Genomic DNA, 18463 nt, shown 5'->3' with positions numbered 1-18463 from the left:
TACTTGCCTAAAGTCACACAGCTGGCAAGCAGCAGAGCTGGGATTATGAGTTTTTACATTAAACTATCTAATCTGTGAGCCTTCAAGTTATTATTTGATTGGTAAAACTATATTTAGCTTTGAAGAATGGGACTTGGTATGCTGGGAGGTTTCCCATTATCCCATGCATCAGAAGTGCATTTTGGGGATTAACGGTTATCCAACCAAATCTGACTCTCTTCAAATATAGGCTTCATATTCAACAACAATCAAGGCATGGCACCATCCAATTTTTTTCATTAATTCCCCATTTTATATTGATATTACCAATAGCTTTTGGTACAAAGGACAAAGTCATTGGGAGGTTTCAATCATCATCTCTCAATTAGTAGCATTTACTGAACACTCACTGTGTGCAAAGCACTGTATTATCCATAACAAGGACCCGCTAAAGCAACAACCAATACTGAAAGAGCCTTTGATTCAGATGTGCTAGCTAGAGGTTAAGCAAGAGCACGGCTAGAAGAGCTAAACATTAGTAACAACACATGGAAAAGCTATACATTCCTTTGGGTAGGGGAACAAATGTGTTGAAAGAGGGAATGAGATGGTATCAAATCAATCAATCAATAAAATGGTACCCATCAGTGGTGTGCAATAGCCCCTTGAGAGAGTGTACAGGGGATCTTTGGAAACGGAATCAAGAACATGTACTGGCAATATGCAAAAAGTTGTTCTGACCCTGAAACGAGAAGCACTGGGAGAACGCTCTTGCCTCAAGCAAAATCAACATTTAAAAAAAAAAAATCACATAATCCAATGAAACGGACTGACTCATCGCATTAGTGAAGCTCTGGTTTGCCTCAGAAAGACGACCCGACGCGATGACAGTGCGATCATGCAATAAAGCTTTCAAATGCTAAACCAATCGCTTAGTGCACGTTTACACTTACTACCCAAGGGGGAGATTTTTCTTCTGCCTTTCATGGGATCTGAAAGCTATCTAAGCCTGGTATATTTTTCATGGCGGCAGCAAATCTTACCCAAGGAATGGGGAGAAATAACTTGGCATGTGATGTTTAAAACCTTGTGCTAAGCTCAGTGCAGAAGCAGAAGCCAGTGAGTACAGCGGCAGCCTTTGCAAAACCACTGGAATCTAAATAGAAGTGAACTTGTCTATAAATGTAAAATGTGCACCCAAAACTCTGGTCACGAATCTATGAAATTGAGAGTTGAGTCGTTGTTTTGTACCCCAAACTTATTTTTATTGATAGCTAATATGCACAAAATTTGTAAAATAAAAAAAAAGCGAGATCAGAAACCACACGGTGTTAGCTCCCATCTCCCGTGGTATCTTTCTCTGCTTGAGATTCGAGGGCATCTGCCTCATTCTTCCCCGGAGCCTCGGTAAGAAAGGGGTTTCGTGCTGATTGTGAGTCGGGGCGGGAGGATATCCTTCAAGGGCGTGGCATTGGCCGTCTTCTAAAACAGCCTGGGATGAGCTGCCATCTGCTTTCATCCATTCTACAGCCTTGGCCTGAACTCCTCTCTTCTCCCCACGCCTCAGTGTCGCACCAAAATTTCCTCCGGGAACCTTCTACTTCTTACTGAGCGAGGCCGGATGTGCACTGGACATTCTACATAGCATTCCTTGATGCCTAATCCAAGTTGCCCTTCAGGGCAGATATCTGGGCATGCAAGAGGATCAGAGATTCTACTTCTTTCTGAGATGCTGGGATCAGGGTGTTAGCCTTCTCAAGCTCAGATGTCTGAGTCAGGCCTGAAAATAGAAAAATTTAAATATCACCATCATATATTAAACTGAATAATAAAACAAAAGGAGTATATTTAGTTATGATGGCAGCGGGTTGCCTGTGTACTCTCCGTATTGCCTGTACACAACCTTGTAAAGATAATTGCTTTTCCAAAATTCTTTTGCTTTCTTTCCTCCCACCAGAGACATTTTCAACCTACATAAAATGTCAGGACAGGCAATCTGGCTAGAAGGAAAACTAAACACAAAATTCCCCAACTATGCTCTCACTTTGCCTACCCCCCCCCACCCCCACTCCCCGTGTCACCTGTGCACTTGGCTATGTACCCCATAAGGACCACGATGCTTCCCCCAAACCCACAGCACTTATGTACATATCCTTATACTCTATTACCCCTGTCATTTATTTTAATGTCTGTCTCCCCCTGTAGACTGCAGGCTCCTTGTGGGCAGGGATCGGGGGGTCCGTTGCATTGTACTTTCCCAGTGCTGTGTACAGTGCTCTGCACACAGCAGGCGGTCAATAAAACAATGACTGATAAAACAATGGTTGCTATATGACCGTATCGTGGCACGTATGCTAAAAGCCCAAAAGATGGAAAGATCTAGAGAACACTGTACCGTTAGAAGAGGTCAAAGCAGAGCCTAATTTGGTATTGGCACCCTGTACGCTGATGGTGCTTCGAAAAAATCTCATCTTAACTCTATAGGATCGGCTTTTAGGATGCATTAAAGAAAGAGTATTTTCCTCAACTGAGAAACCCCATTCTGTAAAACTTTCACCAAAATTTACACTTTAAAATACGATGGGAAACAGACTACTGGCAGGAAGCGCTCAACCAATATGATTGACTGATTTGAAGCGGGCCACAGAGATCACCCGATATGGCCTCCACCCTCCCTTAGAGAGTCAGAAGGACCTGGGTTCTAATCCCAGCTCTGCCACTTGACTGCTGTTTAACCTTCTCTATACTTCATGGGGATTAAGACTGTGAGCTACATTTGGGACAGGGTCTGGATTGAACCTGAGTAGCTCATATCTACCACAGCGCTTAGTACAGTGCCTGGCAAATAGTAAGTGCTTAAATCCCATTAAAAAACCCCACCAGTTGCACTTTCCATATTAACTACCCAGGTAAGTGGATGCATCGACTTGACTAAGCCTTTAGATGATCGTGTCCAAAAGATAGGTGGAAAAAGTCACTAAACTGCAAAAACTGCCAAGTGACTTGAAACAAATATGCAAGCCATACAGTTAAAGAACGGTGCGTCCTTGTCATCTCGAATGGTTTAGTTGTAAGAGCACCAAAGAGGAGCTCTGCCTATATTCATCCAACCAGCAGATGGAATTCAGACTGCTAGATCTCTAAATGAAATGAAGCAGCGTGGCTCAGTTGAAAGAGCCTGGGCTTCGGAGCCAGAGGTCATGGGTTCGACTCCCAGCTCTGCCACTTGTCAGCTGTGTGACTGTGGGCAAGTCACTTCACTTCTCTGTGCCTCAATTACCTCATCTGTAAAATGGGAATTAACTGTGAGCCTTACGTGGGACAACCTGATTACCCTGTATCTCCCCCAGCACTTGGAACAGTGCTCAGCACTTAGTAAGCGCTTAACAAATACCAACATTATTATTAGAAATAGTCAAAAATAATGGAATACTTTCCAGTGGGTTTCGAGGGCATTCTATAATGGAAAGCAACTGGCTGGCTCAAAGGAACTCCCATTGATCACTAAAAAACCAGCCCCGGTGTTATATAGTTGTCACAGAATCTTAGAGGATTCAATCTAAAATGAAGACTCTCACTTACTAGTCTTAGCTCTGCCACCGGCTAGCTGGTACAGGCCTCTTAGTTAAGCTGAACTGTAAACCAGCTGCCATAAAAGAAGCACAGGTTTTCAGATTTGCCTCTGAAGAGCAATGCGTTCCCCAGCACAAAGGTAAATGGGACTGACTGCTTGGACAGTAGAGAATGTGCAGCTTTGGCTCCCAATTCTTGTCATATAATCCCATTCATTAAGCTACTTCTTATTTTAACAAGCAAGAAAGCAATGTAATACCTGTATGGACCCAATCCTCTGGTGACTGACTCTTGATTTTACTTAGTTTCCTCAATCTGTAGATGATTCAGTTCTTCTGCCTCAGATGCAGAGATGTCCTCTTGCTAAAAAAAAAAAAGTTTGGCTCCTAGAAGGCCGTCCACTTCCTTGGGAAAAGTGGCAGATTATTTTGCCCGCCTCAGGGGAGCTACTGTCCCGCAGCACAACCGGTCGTGCCCTTGAGTCACAGATCTGGCATTCAGTGACCCATAGGACCTAAACTCCACTCTCCGGCATTACGCTGGACTCTGGAACCATTCTAAGCCCCCAATTTACAATGAGGACCAATTCACCACACTGCTCAGAAGACACACATAACCCACAGTGGACATTTTGGGAAAAAAGTCAATAGTAATGCTTTAGAATGAATCAGAAGTCAGAAGCCAAGTCAAAACGGTGTCTAAAACTTGGTTATGGCATCACAGCACGTTAAAATGCACGTAGTGGATTTCCACTCTTGTACTGAAAGAGGGCAGGGAAATTTTCTAATTTTTTGTGCCTCAAAGGACTAAGTTGGCCAAAATTATGACCATTACGAAAAATGACTTGAAATACCAGAGAATCCCTGTCCACCTGAGAAATAACCAGCCCAGGTCTCCTGAGAGGATGACAGTAAATAGATTTTACAAAGTGGATGACATTGGTCAAACAATATTAGCTGGAGGTGTGATTCATTGTTGAACGAATACATGCTAAACACTACTTGCAGCTTCATTAGGGACAGTGTTTTCTTGTGACGGTCTTAAGGGTTGCATTTTTTTTTTTGTTAACATGGGGCCATTTTCAAAACAAAACTACTCAATATACAATTTCTTATGTTGCATAAAAGCAAAGATGACTTGAAAGCAACTACTACTAGAAATCTGAATGGAAGCACATGAGACAGCTGAGAAAACACTTCTGATCCAACCCTCTGAAAAGAAATACGGCAAAAGCAGAATAAAAAGTTTAGCCTTCTTTAAAGTACCCTAGCATTTCAATATTGAAATCAACCTGAGCCTGACCATTAATATTTCAAGTGTATTCTTAGCCTCTCTCTTTTTCTGTGTGATAAGCTGTCAGGCACGTGCAGTGAACAACTACTTTTATTAGAGGCCCAATCAGATGAGGTCAAGCGTATCTGGTCTGGCCTGTTTGAATAATTTGGCAAGATATATTAGAAGTAAAGGGAGGATTGCTGCCTAGGACACATGCACATAATGGCATCAGAAAGGGGTTAAAGTAGACCAACCTGCCTCAGCATTCAGTTCCTCTAGAAGCCCGCTGGTCCTCCAGGTAGCTCCTGTGTCCTGGCTTCCTACAGAATTACTGTGCTCTTGAACTACAGCAGCCGCCAATAAATTGTCCACATTTACCACTTCTGGGTCAGAGTTGGTGTCTGATATATCATAATGAGCTACAACTGGAGGTCCATCTGGGGAGGAAAGAAAATGTATACTGTATCTACATGTGCGGTACAAAGCACTCCTGAAAATAAACAAGAGTTCACTACATGTCAGTTGTTTTTTCCTACCAGGACTGAGCAGAAAAGTCATGCCTCCTGCTTCGATAGTGAATATAATCTGAGACCAGAGAGGTGTTTTAGACTTGGAAAGATTCAGGATAGGACACTAAACTGGTGTCAAAACAAGGAACACTTGTTGGTTAAAAAAAATAATAATGCATGATAAAATTCAACAGGCTATATTTAATTCTCTTTACAGACAAAGAATAAAATAAATGATTTAGGGGGGAAAAAAAAATCTACTCCACAATTTATGAAATTGAATTTTTGTTAGTTCAAGTGGGGGTTGGGGGGGGAGAGTTGCAGAAATCAATATAAGCCATTAAAATGTAATATAAATTTTTAACATCTGATTTAAGTGGGTGTCATTTTCAATGGACAATTCTAGCCAAATGTTCTAGTTTAATAAGGTCTGGAAGAAGGAAATCTTCCTCATATAAAATTTTCCTAGCACGCACCCTAGTTTATATAATATAAAGCATTTTTATAACCAGCTGAAACATTCTAAAGGACAGCAACTTCTGAGTTACTTGTCGGTAACACGGAAAGGATTTTGACAGTAAGAATTTGTAGAGTTCACAATGTTAATTCACTCCTTCCACAGTGAAAGAAACTACATATGTCATTTTTTTAGGATTCTGCTCTGGAATAACATCAAATGAAATGATTAACTTTCAAGACGTAGAGAAATATTCTCTCCCCTATTACCTATCCCTGAAAATCAGAAGAAGCCACAGATTATCCTCCAAAAGATTTTAATTGATTCTGGGTGATTTTTAAGGTAGGGGCAAATAAGTAATTACCATTGAGGAAGCTCAAGTTTTCTCTAGGGGAAAAACAAATTCCCTCCTGTCTCTGACTGACAGGACTGGAGAAGCCAACATGGAATATTCTCTAAAGGAAATACATTTCAGCGCTGCAGGCTAGAATGCCTAAATGTGTGTGCTAATTGGACACATCTACACTCTAAAAAAAAATTAATGGCTTCCTTTATATTATCCACAGCATATGCATCATCAGCAAAAATACCCTGCAAAAAATTTTTTCTTTCAAGGAAGGAGAAAACTCTCACTAGCCCTATAAGTGACATGTGAAGAATGTTTGGTGCGTTTTTTCCGCTGGTCAAATGCCAAAAAGGAATTTCAACACATAGAGACATGGCTTGAACCTATTGCGTATAATCGAAAGGGATTTTTTTTTCATCCTTGAAGTGGATATTGCAAATAAAACCATCTTATGAAACGCTGTACTTCAAAAGAGAAACACGTCTCAAACTGAAATCTATTTGAGGGAAATTCACTTGATATAGACAATAGTTCCGTAAAACTGCCACATCTTGGCATCTTCTCTTCTCCCCCAGCTTCCATATCACTTTCATGTAGCAATATTACAAATAAAACAGACCCAACATAAAAGGAAATGGGTAGTTAATGCCAATGAAGAAAGAGCAAACAGATCACAATATGAAATTCTGACAAAACTGAAAAAATAAATTAAAATCCAGATAGCTAATTATAAAAAGATGACGTCCAGTGTCTAAAAATGGACGCACAAGTTCAAAGACAATGGCCTTACAATTAAATGGGTTGGGGCTGCCTTTTTGGTTGCGGCAGAAGGGGAAGATAATTGCATATAAAACTAAATTACAGATTAGATATTTTATTTTTTGAAAAGGAACATTTGGCTGTATCCCTTTCCAATGCTATCATCAGAGTTCAAAGTGATAAATCACGATATCGATATATCTTGTGACCTCTAAGAAGAAATGCTTGAGTGCAGAAGATACGAGGGTCAAGTACAATATTGACTATTTGACCATGTTTTCTAATTACAAAAGGATCTAATCTTGTGGAATGGATTCTAAGATGTTTAATGCAATCTTTCAGTTAATGGATTTTTTTTCTTTACTGTAGTCCCAATATTGCTATGAAAAAAGTCAAATTTAGACAGACATGCCTACACAAGTCAAATTATATTTGAATAAAAAGGCATTAGCAGTCTTAAGTCAAAATTGTACCACTCCTACATGTATAATCATGCAAAAATGTATAATAAATGTATATACATGCAGAGTGATATTTCTTATCACCTACCCATGGAAATAACTTGTGAAAGTCTTCATCAGTAGGATATACAAGCATAAACTTGTTATCTGTAGCTCCACTCTTGTATCTTCCACACTTCCAAACAGCACACCTTATAACTTAGCTTAAATTTAGTATACATTATAAACAAAGACAGCAATGTTTTTATATTTTACATTCCATTGTAACCATTCTTAATTTACAGAAAACCTGACTGAAAGAAAGCAATATTTTACTAACCATCAACATATTTGTCTTTTCAAATTTGCCTTTCAAAAGAAATTTAAAATTGTAAATGAGGGGCTCCTGTCACTCACAGCCAATCCAAGCCTCTCACCGATGAATGAATAATGAATCTAACCTCTTGAGCAAAATATTGAAGAAATATTCTGATTCGGGGGAAAGTCTGCTTATCAAAAAGAGCCATGGGAAGGGGGGTGGGGAGATGACAGAGGGGGAAAGCTCAAAAATTAAAAAAAAAAGACTCAGGGCAATTCAGGAAGGCTCCGTTAATGTTTACATAGATTCTGAGTCTGATTCCAGGTCTAAATGTGGAAATACCTTCCTAACACTAGATTACCCCCTCTAAATAAAGAGGGAAGTTACAATAGCATTGCAGAGTGAACAAAGTGGGAGTTCAATTTCCATGAGGAATAATTTAGCAATTAGTTTCCAGTACAATTTCATGTACCAGGAAATGCATTTATCTTTCTCAGCTCTCAATTATTAGAATTGCTGGTATTACTCAACATTCAAATTTCATTGCAGTTATTATTTAACACTGGCAACACTTGCCAGGCAGAATTTCCAATATGTTTAGTTCTCCATGTCTGTCGCAAACCTGAAAAACATGAGCTCGATCCTCCCCTATTTTGCAATTGCTTGGAAGGTACATAAGACCGTATGGAGTGAAGGTGCCCAAAGCTAGATGTAACGGTGATTTGGTGTTTTACAAACTCTTAGCCCCAAGGAGTCAATAAGTGTAGGGTTAACCAAGGTCCCCTTCAAAACTGGAAATCACTACCTTTGAAGAATCATTCATATTAACAGATAATCCATCAGAACTTTCTGTACTGTATAACAAAAGAACGCATCCTTTTCGCTTAGAAAGGATTATCTTGGGGCTGATCACCCAGTTTTTGCTTTTCCCAGTCTTTAGCTCTTCCTTTCCCCGGAAACTGCTTATTTCTACCAGACTTGTGTGGGGGGAAAAGTTGGGATGTATCCATTTCATTACTCATTAACATCACTAGCAATGGGCTTAAAGGTAAGAAATGAACATCCTTACCTAAAATGGGGCTTGAAGATTATCCATGAATCCCAATTATCCCAATATAACTTTGCTGTTTCCCATTAACAAAAGTTGCCTTTCCCACTGTGTCAACTCACACAAGATTCCCTCTTTGCTTTCCACTTTAACATGCCTCCTCTCTGTTCATATTTGGATACTCTCCATGCCTCTGCTTTCTCTAGATCGTAAACTTGCTGTGGGCAGGGAACGTGTCTATCAACTCTGTTCTACTGTACTCTTCCAAGCACTTAGAACAGTGCTCTGCACACAGTAAGCACTCAATAAACAAAACTGAATAAATGAATGAATGAAATACCACTGATTGACTGCTTTCTACTGATAGCTAGTGTCTCTATTCTGTGCCCACTCTGGCCTCTCAATCTTTCTGGTGCCATTGCTTCTTACTTTTTACACCCTACAAGCTTCTTGGAAACTATGTGCTTCACCTACCATGCACTGGGACCATCTTCTGTTATCACCCTTCTAACCTGGCAAAGATCTGTAGACCCGTTTTACTTAGCCTAGTGGCCTTATCCTCCAAAATACTTATGAAAACCACCTTAGGCCCAAAAGTGGTAGCCACACCGACTTTTACCTATATTCCAGCTTCAGAGTTTCCTTTGTTTTTAGATGCTATTTTAGGTACAAGTGATAATGCAATTGGCCATTATATGTTACTATATTTATCTACTGCACTGAAATATTAAATTAGGCTTTAAAAAGTGGCAGCTGCACAGAAACGCCAAGGAACCAGAGATTATTTTTGCTACAGAGCACCCAGAGGTAAAATGGAATATTTAATAGAAATGTTTTGGATAGATAGAAAACTTTTTTTATGCTGAAAATGAGGAGTTCAAAAAGTCCTCCAGACACAGTATTAACTGTGTTCTCCATGGGTGGTGGGAATTGTTTGAACAACAACAACAAAAAAGGCAAAAGTATTCATTTCTCAATGCTATACTGAACACATTTTAGCTTGAAAGGGAAGAAATCCCAGTAAGGGATAATTACTGCCCCTTGACAAAAATGAAAAACACCAAGACAAATGATTGAGATTGTTTTTGAAACCAAATTAAGTCTAGGTTCAATTTTACTTATCATTGCACTAACTCTATTAATAAAAGCATCCTCTTACCCTAACACAGAATCTTTCAGGCTACAGCGCCCAATAAAACGTAATAAGCCATATATAAACCATCTCCACCCAAAAAGCTTTAGCCAACATTGAAAAGTAGCCCACTTTGGTCAATAAATCAGACATCAATTAAAACCAAAAAGTAATGGGAGAAAAAGCAGAGAGAGAACTAATAGAGAATTCAGAAATATAGTGAGACCAAGGAACTATAACTTCATCTCTTGAAATCACTGGGGTTTTTTTCTTTGTTTTTGATTACTTTAGAGGCAAAACAGAAATCATAAAAGTGTCAAAGGCACTACAGATTTATTCCAGCTAGGATAACCCTATTTGATCTGTCAGGAATCCTGCAGCTTCAAAAAGAGTGCCCTCTCTCCCAACTCCCTCCTCACCCCTCCACACCTGCACCCCCACCCAAAAAAACCCCACCTTTTTAGTAACTCCTTGGTTTGACTGGGTATATTCATTCAAGTGCCTGGTAATTCATAAAAAGGGCTATTCTATAATTTAGCTTAATTTTTTAGAGAAGATGGGGAAGAAAAGGTTAGAAGTGATCTCTTTAGAGCACTGTTCTGGCTTGATACTGCCCCTATCATATGAAACAGTACTGAATGTATGCATTAAATGGTAAGGTATTCATTTTTAAAAGCCAGTCATTAGAGAATTATCAATCATTAAAGCAATGACTGCTTCAAATCTACCGCTGGCTTTCAGATGATACAAATCTCATCATGTTCACTTTAAAAATCAAGCACTGATCTTCAAACGCTAATGTGATTCATGACGCTGAATGCTACAGAAAATCCCTAAAATGTAGAATACTGTCCTTGTTAAAATGTAGTAACAAGAAACACTCACTTTTTTATATTTATTTATTCTAGGTTACAGTAATTACATTTCAAATTGACAGTATTAGGCAGAGAATACATAATCTAAATACAATAGAAACCTATATTATTTCAACAACATTCTCCATAAAATTTCAAAATTGTTCATGGAGGGAAAAAGCTTCATTGCTTGAGAAAGGAATACTGCTCAGATTCTCCTTCATTTTATAGGGCATCTGATTTATTTTACAATGTGGTAATACTGCATGAAAAGATATCAGGAGGTGGAGTGGCTGATATATTGCTGTAAACTGTACACGTAAACACACTCACTCACTCAGCCCAATCTGATTTTTCTAGATTTGAGAGAACTTAAAAGAGAAACAGAGAATTGGGGGAATGGAGGGTGTCAAAGTATAAAAAAATCTTTTCAGCTTTTTCCTACTACTCTCATTAAATGAAGCATAATGGTTTTAACAATTTATACAGAAAAGCAATTTCTTTACAAAGTTGCATTGTTATTAGGGCATATTCAGATAGACTCTGAACCTTCTGTACAATATACATTTACCCTTCCTGCAGCATAAATTCTGCCTCAAAAGCAAAATACTTTAAAAATGGTTTGGACAATATTTGGGTGTCACTTTGCAGTTCTCTGACATCCCCAAAAGTCACCTATCATGGACCCTTACTTTGCCTAGTAGACAACAGGGGAAAGGGGAAGGAAGTACATGGGATAAATAAGATTAGCTACATGAAAATTCAAATTTCACCTTTAGCAAGATATTCTCCATTACACCTAATCATCAGGTAAATGTATCTACGATCCTAAGTTCTTCTGCTGCTGTAATACTGAAAGGCTCTGTTATCCTGAATCAAAATATTCTTACTGAATTTGAGTTAAATGTCAGGCAACACTTAGATAAAATGCAAAATTAAACAAAGTACTTCATTTCCAAGAAACATGAACTTAAAAAGAAACCATGAATAAACTTTACTTTCATGAGTGGGTCCACAGTTTCATTCAAGACAACAGAAGCTATGTTCATTCAAGGGCAGAATTTGGCTTATGCTCACTTGGGGAACCCATGAATTAGAATTGGGTCAATACTTAAACACTTTAAAGAATGCAGTCAACTGAAAGAACTGCCTCCATCAGAATAATTTGTACAATTTATTGTATAATTACAGACTAAGGGTGCAGGTTCAAAACACAAAATGATAGTGATTAGGAAGATATATATAATGCATGCACAATAGGCAATTTATATTTTTAGCATCCTTAAGTTATCTCAAGGATAAAATATGAGTCATTTATTTGCTATCAAAGGCAATTTACCCAATCGGACATTAAAAATCAAATGTATTCAGAGAAGTATTTGGATGTGAGCTAAGATTTTTTTTTTTAATTTTATTATCCTCCCTTTCTCACCCTCACCACACCAAGAAAATCTAAATCAGTAGTTTTAAAAAAGGTCTCTCCTAAGGAACATGTGCATGACAGTTTTATGTTTATAAAACACCCTCTCAAATATGAGTTTAATATGAGAGTAATCATAATGGCATGGGTGCAAATAACTGAAAACATGAAAATAAGATTCTGATAGCTATCCACTCCGAAAAAGAACCCCCCCACCCCAAAACAGCACTCAACATTACAGAGTGTGGCACGCACTGGAAAAACCCAAAATTTCTATTTTTTCCCTACTCAGACATGGCACAGCTGTTTGTTTTTCCTTATTTCTGTCCTGCAGGTCTTAAACTCACACCATCAGGTACTAAAGTAAAAAAGTTCAAATCACCTGTCAAATATTTAACATCGGTGATTAACCACTTGCCTGCTGTGTGACTACGGGCAAATTATTTAACTTCCCTGTGCCTCAGTTATCTCACCTGTAAAATGGGAATGAAAACTGTGAGCTCCATGTCAGACATGGACTGTGTACAACCCAATTAGCTTGTGTCTCCTCCAGTGCTTAGTACAGTGTCTGGCATACAGTAAGTATTTAAATACCATAAAAAACAAAATCCCACCTAACCTCATGGCAAACTGACTACAAAGTGGGAATTAATTACTTTAAGAGTGGTACCCATAATGCACATGATCTCTCAAGTAAAATAGTTAATACTCTACTTGAAAAAGGTGTGGGAAAGACCTTTTGATGTTATGGGAAGCCAGTTAAATTTTACCTAGCAGTAACTCCGGTAGCATTTTCATTTACTGTAGATTTCCCCCTACCCTTTGATAAAAGAATTAAAATTTTAGAAAGGGCTTTGGCCTAACAGGAAGGGGTACACTACTGCCCACAGCAGCTCATTCATTCAATTGTATTTACTGAGCGCTTACCTTGTGCAGAGCACTGTACTAAGTGCTTGGAATGTACGATTCGGCAACAGAGACAATCCCTGCCCAACAACGGGCTCCAAACACTGTTCTATTAAAATTACAGATTTTTGCTCCAGGATTTGCTCCAACATGAGCTGCACACTGTGAAAATGTCCATAAAGCTTGTATACTTTTTTTAAACTCAACTCCTAATATACTTTAGCATTTAAATACTAAGCAGAATGTTCCCCCAGATTTTGCTTTCGACTTCAATGGAACAAAAATAGATTCCCCTTCTGACCTGCTCCTTCTTTAGTAAAGAAAGACTCATGAGTAAGCCCAGGGGAAAATTTGTCTCTTACACCCATGAGATGAATTGGCTCCATAGCACTATTTTTCCTAGCTATATGGAGTAACACACTCAACATGACTAGACCTTATAAATCGGTCCTAGATTTGCCTTATTTTAAAAAGTGCCCATTAATAATATGGTATGCCCTTGGGAGAGACGGGGGAAGCTTTAAAATGGTATATATATGGGGTTCTTATTATTTTACTACACTTAAGAATGGCCAGAATGTTGCCCTCATACATTTTCAGAGTCTCTGAGTAAAATGCTAGAGCATTTACTTGGATCAGATACACTCACCTTGTGCAGGAACCTCTTTTAAAAAGGTGAGCCTCATGTTTATTTTCATTCTTTCCCTCCCTATTTCCAGCCAGATCACTACTTAAAGACAAGATGGTTCGCTAACTTAGCCCCTGAAAAGAAAATTCATGAGTCCTTTAAAATTCATTAAAAAATTAAGAAAAAAAATTAAAAATTGGGAGAGATATTTTATTCTTTCAATTTCAAACAATAACTGAACTGCTATAAAGGCACTATTGACTAATTTCTGGTATAGGGTATACTTTTAAACTAGCCATAATCTTCTAAAATTAGTGGCATATGGGGAAAGACCTCCAGCTACAAGAAGATTATTATTACATTATAATCAATTATAATCAAAAGGAAACTCCCCCTTTCTAGAGCTGCTTTCAAATGGCAAGTCTATCAAAACTTGGGAAAACCAGTGTTAAGCAACACTTTACAATCATAATTCCAAAACAAAATCAGTATGGTAAAGAGTTCATTGTTTTCCAGGAAACAATACTTTTCAAAAATTCGGGATACAGAGAGGAATTGTTTCCTTTAACTGTGAAAAGTCACATACAGTAATAAAATAATGTGAACAGAGAAACGTCTGGCTTTGCCTTAAGTTTGTTCTTTTCAAAAGAATGCTCTGTGAAACCAGAAAACAATCTATGACGTTTTCAGGGTTCAGTTAGAGACTGAAGATAAAAATCACTTAAAACTTCAAATATCTACCTTAGAGGTTATCTTTAGCACTGAGCAACTTGTCGAAAAGAAGGAGTCCAAATCTTACTTTCCAAAAGCAAGCATTACTTAATTTTGGAAATTCAGGAGATACTCAATATTCTTTTGTCAGAAGGCCTCCTTCATTTCATCCAAATTGGACATTTGGAAGTGGTGATGTGTGTAAAGTGGGAATGGGGGACAGCAGAAGGGACCCAGGGGCAAGAAGGAAAAGACAGATAAGCTATACTAAAACAAAACAAAAACACAAAAAAATCCTCTTAAATTAATATCAGCTTACAACATTAAGATCCATATTTAAGAAGAGTTGGACCTCATTTAAACAGGTTTCCACCATTATACCCCTGAAGGCTTAAAAATAAGCTAAAAGCTATTTTCCAATTACAAGTAAATCAGTTATAATAATAATTAGCACATTATTCCACAAACAACAACAAATTCAATTCAAATCTATATGCAGTTCTGCAATTCATTCTTTTTAAAAATGCTTGTGTGTTAAAAAAAAAAAATCATTTCAGGGCATGCTTAATATGTTAATCAGAAGACCAAAAAAAACCAAAAATCCAAACCAATTACTGCTTAAAGTTGCTTGTGCATGCATGGGGAAGCCAATAATGTTAACATGCTGTGAATGCACAGTGATTTGTACAGATTCCTAAAACTTTATACATACTGTGAATTTCAAAAAAGCGAGGGGACATGGGGGAAAAGATAACAAAACTTCCCTGAAAAGAACAATTCTACTGAAGACATTTATCACATTATAATCTTTAATTTGCCTAGGCTTTAAAAACTTCATGACGTAAAATTTACTTATATTTCTCTTTCATTTTAAATAATCCAGGTAGCTTCATTTGAGGGTTCCCCACAGTTCAATGAAAACTTTCCTTATTAAAAGCATTCTAGGGCTTACATAGTTAAGAACTTTACTTTGGGTTGCTTAAACCAAGTAAAAATTTTAACCCTGGCTTCTAAAAGCTATACAGAAGAAAGCCTTCACACAGCCTGAATATGAATGAAAGACCTAGTCTCTCATCACCTTTACAATTCAGTATATCTCTCAACTTCCCCACATTCCTAGGAAACACTTGCTGCCATTTATAAAATACAAGAGATAACTGGCCTCAAGGTTGCTTACACTTTTCATTCTTAGCCCCCAGTCCTTAAATTTGAAGTCTGGGAAAGGGAAAAGTTCGACTCCTTTTTCATTCAAAACACCGAAAATACAGGAAGTCCTGATTGGCTTGGGCAGCTCCGCTTAATTTACCAATGACAAATACTCCATTTTCAAAACATAATACTAAGACTCTTTGGCATTTTTGACTATTTTAAATGGGTTCTGCTGACCCACTCTGAATTAATTCCCCAATCATATGGTTTAGAAGCTTATTTCAAAATACAAATGACCTCTCTCTCCTCTTCACAAAATTCAGCGTTGGCTGAACCGCAAAATAATGGCTGTGATTCATCTAGATTATCTGCCTTTCAAGGTTCCTAAACTATTACTACAAATTTGGAGTTGAGCGGGAGGGCCTAACTTTCAGGTGCAGGCCCACAAGGCAAGACACTGAAGACACTCGGGGAATGCAGGATTCTGATACTACAAAGTTCTATTACATCTTTAACACGAAGCCTGCCAGTCTGCATAGTCACGTTTACGGCAGAAGCCCATATCCTAATACACCTGGGTCAGGCAGTACTGTAGTAGCATCTATCAATGCCAAAAGATAGATCATCTTCTAATATATCCCCACCCCCCTCCCCATTATTTCAATGCATTCAATGCATTGAAATCCTAGGAAATGCATGTCCAAAACCAACTCATACTTCGACAATTCGGTAAAAGGAATAGTTTAGGTATGACACATAAAACAAAATACGGTCACCTAAACGCATCCACTGGAAATGACCACTGCAACTTGGCCGTTAAAAAAAAAAATCCCAAAAAAATGCTTGCACTTTAGCCTAGAGCATTCTACAGGGCAACTAAAACACCGTAATCCTTGTTGGGTTATGGGTTATTCACTTTTAAATTCTCTGCTGGAAACTCAAATTCTCCTACCTACCAATAAATATGACACTACTCCAGCATGGCAATTGTAATTTTCTCTTGCTGCTTTATCCTATGTATAAATTTCTAGAAACACAGTCCTGGACTCCATAAAAGCTTGAGGGTAAATTAGTAATCAAATGAGATGTGAGTTAGTGAAATATGAATATCAATTATCATGCATGTTAGATACTTGTGAGCGGGGAGAGGTCTAACCTATGAAATCTGCCAAATTTAGGTTGAGAGACAGTCATCAATAAAGAAGTCTGAATTGCAGAATGTAAGTGAAAATGGATGCTTATGAGGGTATTAACTGTTCATAGGTGCTTTAGGATCATTAAATCTCTAAATGTAAAACTAAATTTCCCTAAATCCACATTTTGGCATGCAAAAAGAGCATACAGTAGAATATATTATGAACACTTCTATTACAGTAAAACAAACAGAGCTCTAATGTTGCAAGATAAGTAACAAGATTCTAAGTTACATCTTAACAAGCTTTGGTGGGTTTTTTTGTGGGTTTTGTTTTCACAAGAGTTTTCCTTAAATAAAACATTCATTGTTGTGGCGTTTAAAACAACATCAAGAAAAAAAACTAGCATGGAGAAAAAGCGCGTTTTTTTTTTAAGCATAATCCAAAGAAATGTCACAGTTTAAAATCGGACTTTTAAGTTTGTGACTGATTCAAATCATGCTCTGCAATATTCCCATTTTCTGGAAAGTTAGTTGGAAAATTGTTATTTAAAGCCGCCGGGAATTCTAGTGTCGTGTCAACATTTTGATAGCTCACATAAGAACTGAAGGGCTGTTGCGGAAGAACTTGGCTATCAGGCATCTGTACAAGTGCACCTGACTGGGTGGAGGGGGGAATTCTTTGGCCAACTAGTTGCATTTTAGGTTCCCTGGGTTCCAGCTGGTGCTTGCTTTCTTCGTCAGTGTCAAGGCGCGTTAGCTTTTCTATCCACATGCGAAATTTCTCCTCTGTCTGCCTCTGCATCTCCGCAAAGCAGTTCATGGCCTCTTCCAGGACATTGCCTATGCAGTTCCTATCCCACACGGTGCCCCTGTCAAGCAATCCTGGAATTTCCCTGGTCGCTCCTCCAGATCCCCCAGCACGACTGAAGCCAGCTTTAAAGACATTGAGGCCATTTGATAAGACATCATTAAGTCAGAACATTGTTACTTTTATTATGACATGCTAACTCAGGAAAACAGCATAAACATTCCTAATCACGACCAGGTGGATACAGTATCGAAGAGAAGCTGCAAACTCCAAATTGACTGGAAGAATGTAGGCACTTCAGAGAAAACAAATCAAACAAATCACCAGTGCTTTAAGTTTATCCTATCATGGTTCCAATTTTTCAATTCTTGCTTTCTTAAATTAGAAAAAAAATGCTTCATTCTCCATTCCCTGGTAGTTCGGCCACCCCAATTTGTGGACTGTGAAGATGTAAAACAGCCCTTTTAAACCAGAAATTGCTTTTCAGTGTTTTCACAGTTGACTCAGACCCAAAGCATTTTACAACTCTTGGGGTTGAAAGTGTATACCTCGATCAAAACTAGAATACATTTGCTCTATGAAATGCCGTGGTTTAATTGAAACGTCAACAAAGATCTTATTTTCAGCTGACTCCAAAATGAGAGTTGGGCAAAAATACAAACACGACTACGTACACTGGATATAAAACTCGAAAGGATAGTTGATTGCACTGTCTTGACAGGAACTAGTTCACTGAAAATATTGAACAGCGGTGACAAGGAAGAGAGGGTAGGCCTCAAATCAGCAAGAAGGCAGCTCTGACCACTCCCAGGATAGGCGGTGAGACTGGAAGTAGTCTTGCAAAGATCATTCCAAATAAATAAGGGACTCAGGCAAGGCTTGGGGTGGGGAGTTTGGGGGGCAGGGAAACCCTGGGACTGTACGTTCACTTCAGCATTCATCACTTTTGTCCCAACCAACTCCAAGTTGGGCATTCTGAGCCTCAAGTCTCCAACACAGGGCCCCTGCGCTCCTA

General features: G+C 38.4%; 1 protein-coding gene across 3 annotated transcripts in view; it reads right to left on the bottom strand.

Moving 5' to 3' along the window:
- The window catches only part of C3H18orf25 (chromosome 3 C18orf25 homolog), a 99176-nt gene that overhangs the window by 16103 nt on the left and 64610 nt on the right, over window positions 1–18463 (bottom strand). The window contains exon 3 of one of the 3 annotated variants that reach the window (XM_029059204.2): window positions 5082–5264. The exons of 1 other annotated variant lie outside the window; for it this stretch is intronic. In XM_029059204.2, the coding sequence (XP_028915037.1) occupies window positions 5082–5264 (183 nt within the window). Of the gene's footprint in view, window positions 1–5081; window positions 5265–13841; window positions 17574–18463 lie in introns of those variants that run through there. One more of the 3 variants, XM_029059205.2, reaches the window with a different exon arrangement.

The sequence above is a fragment of the Ornithorhynchus anatinus genome, chromosome 3 (assembly GCF_004115215.2).
Source record: "Ornithorhynchus anatinus isolate Pmale09 chromosome 3, mOrnAna1.pri.v4, whole genome shotgun sequence".
In the NCBI taxonomy this organism is placed as follows: Eukaryota; Metazoa; Chordata; class Mammalia; order Monotremata; family Ornithorhynchidae; genus Ornithorhynchus; species Ornithorhynchus anatinus.
This window is presented reverse-complemented; position numbering and strand designations above follow the sequence as displayed.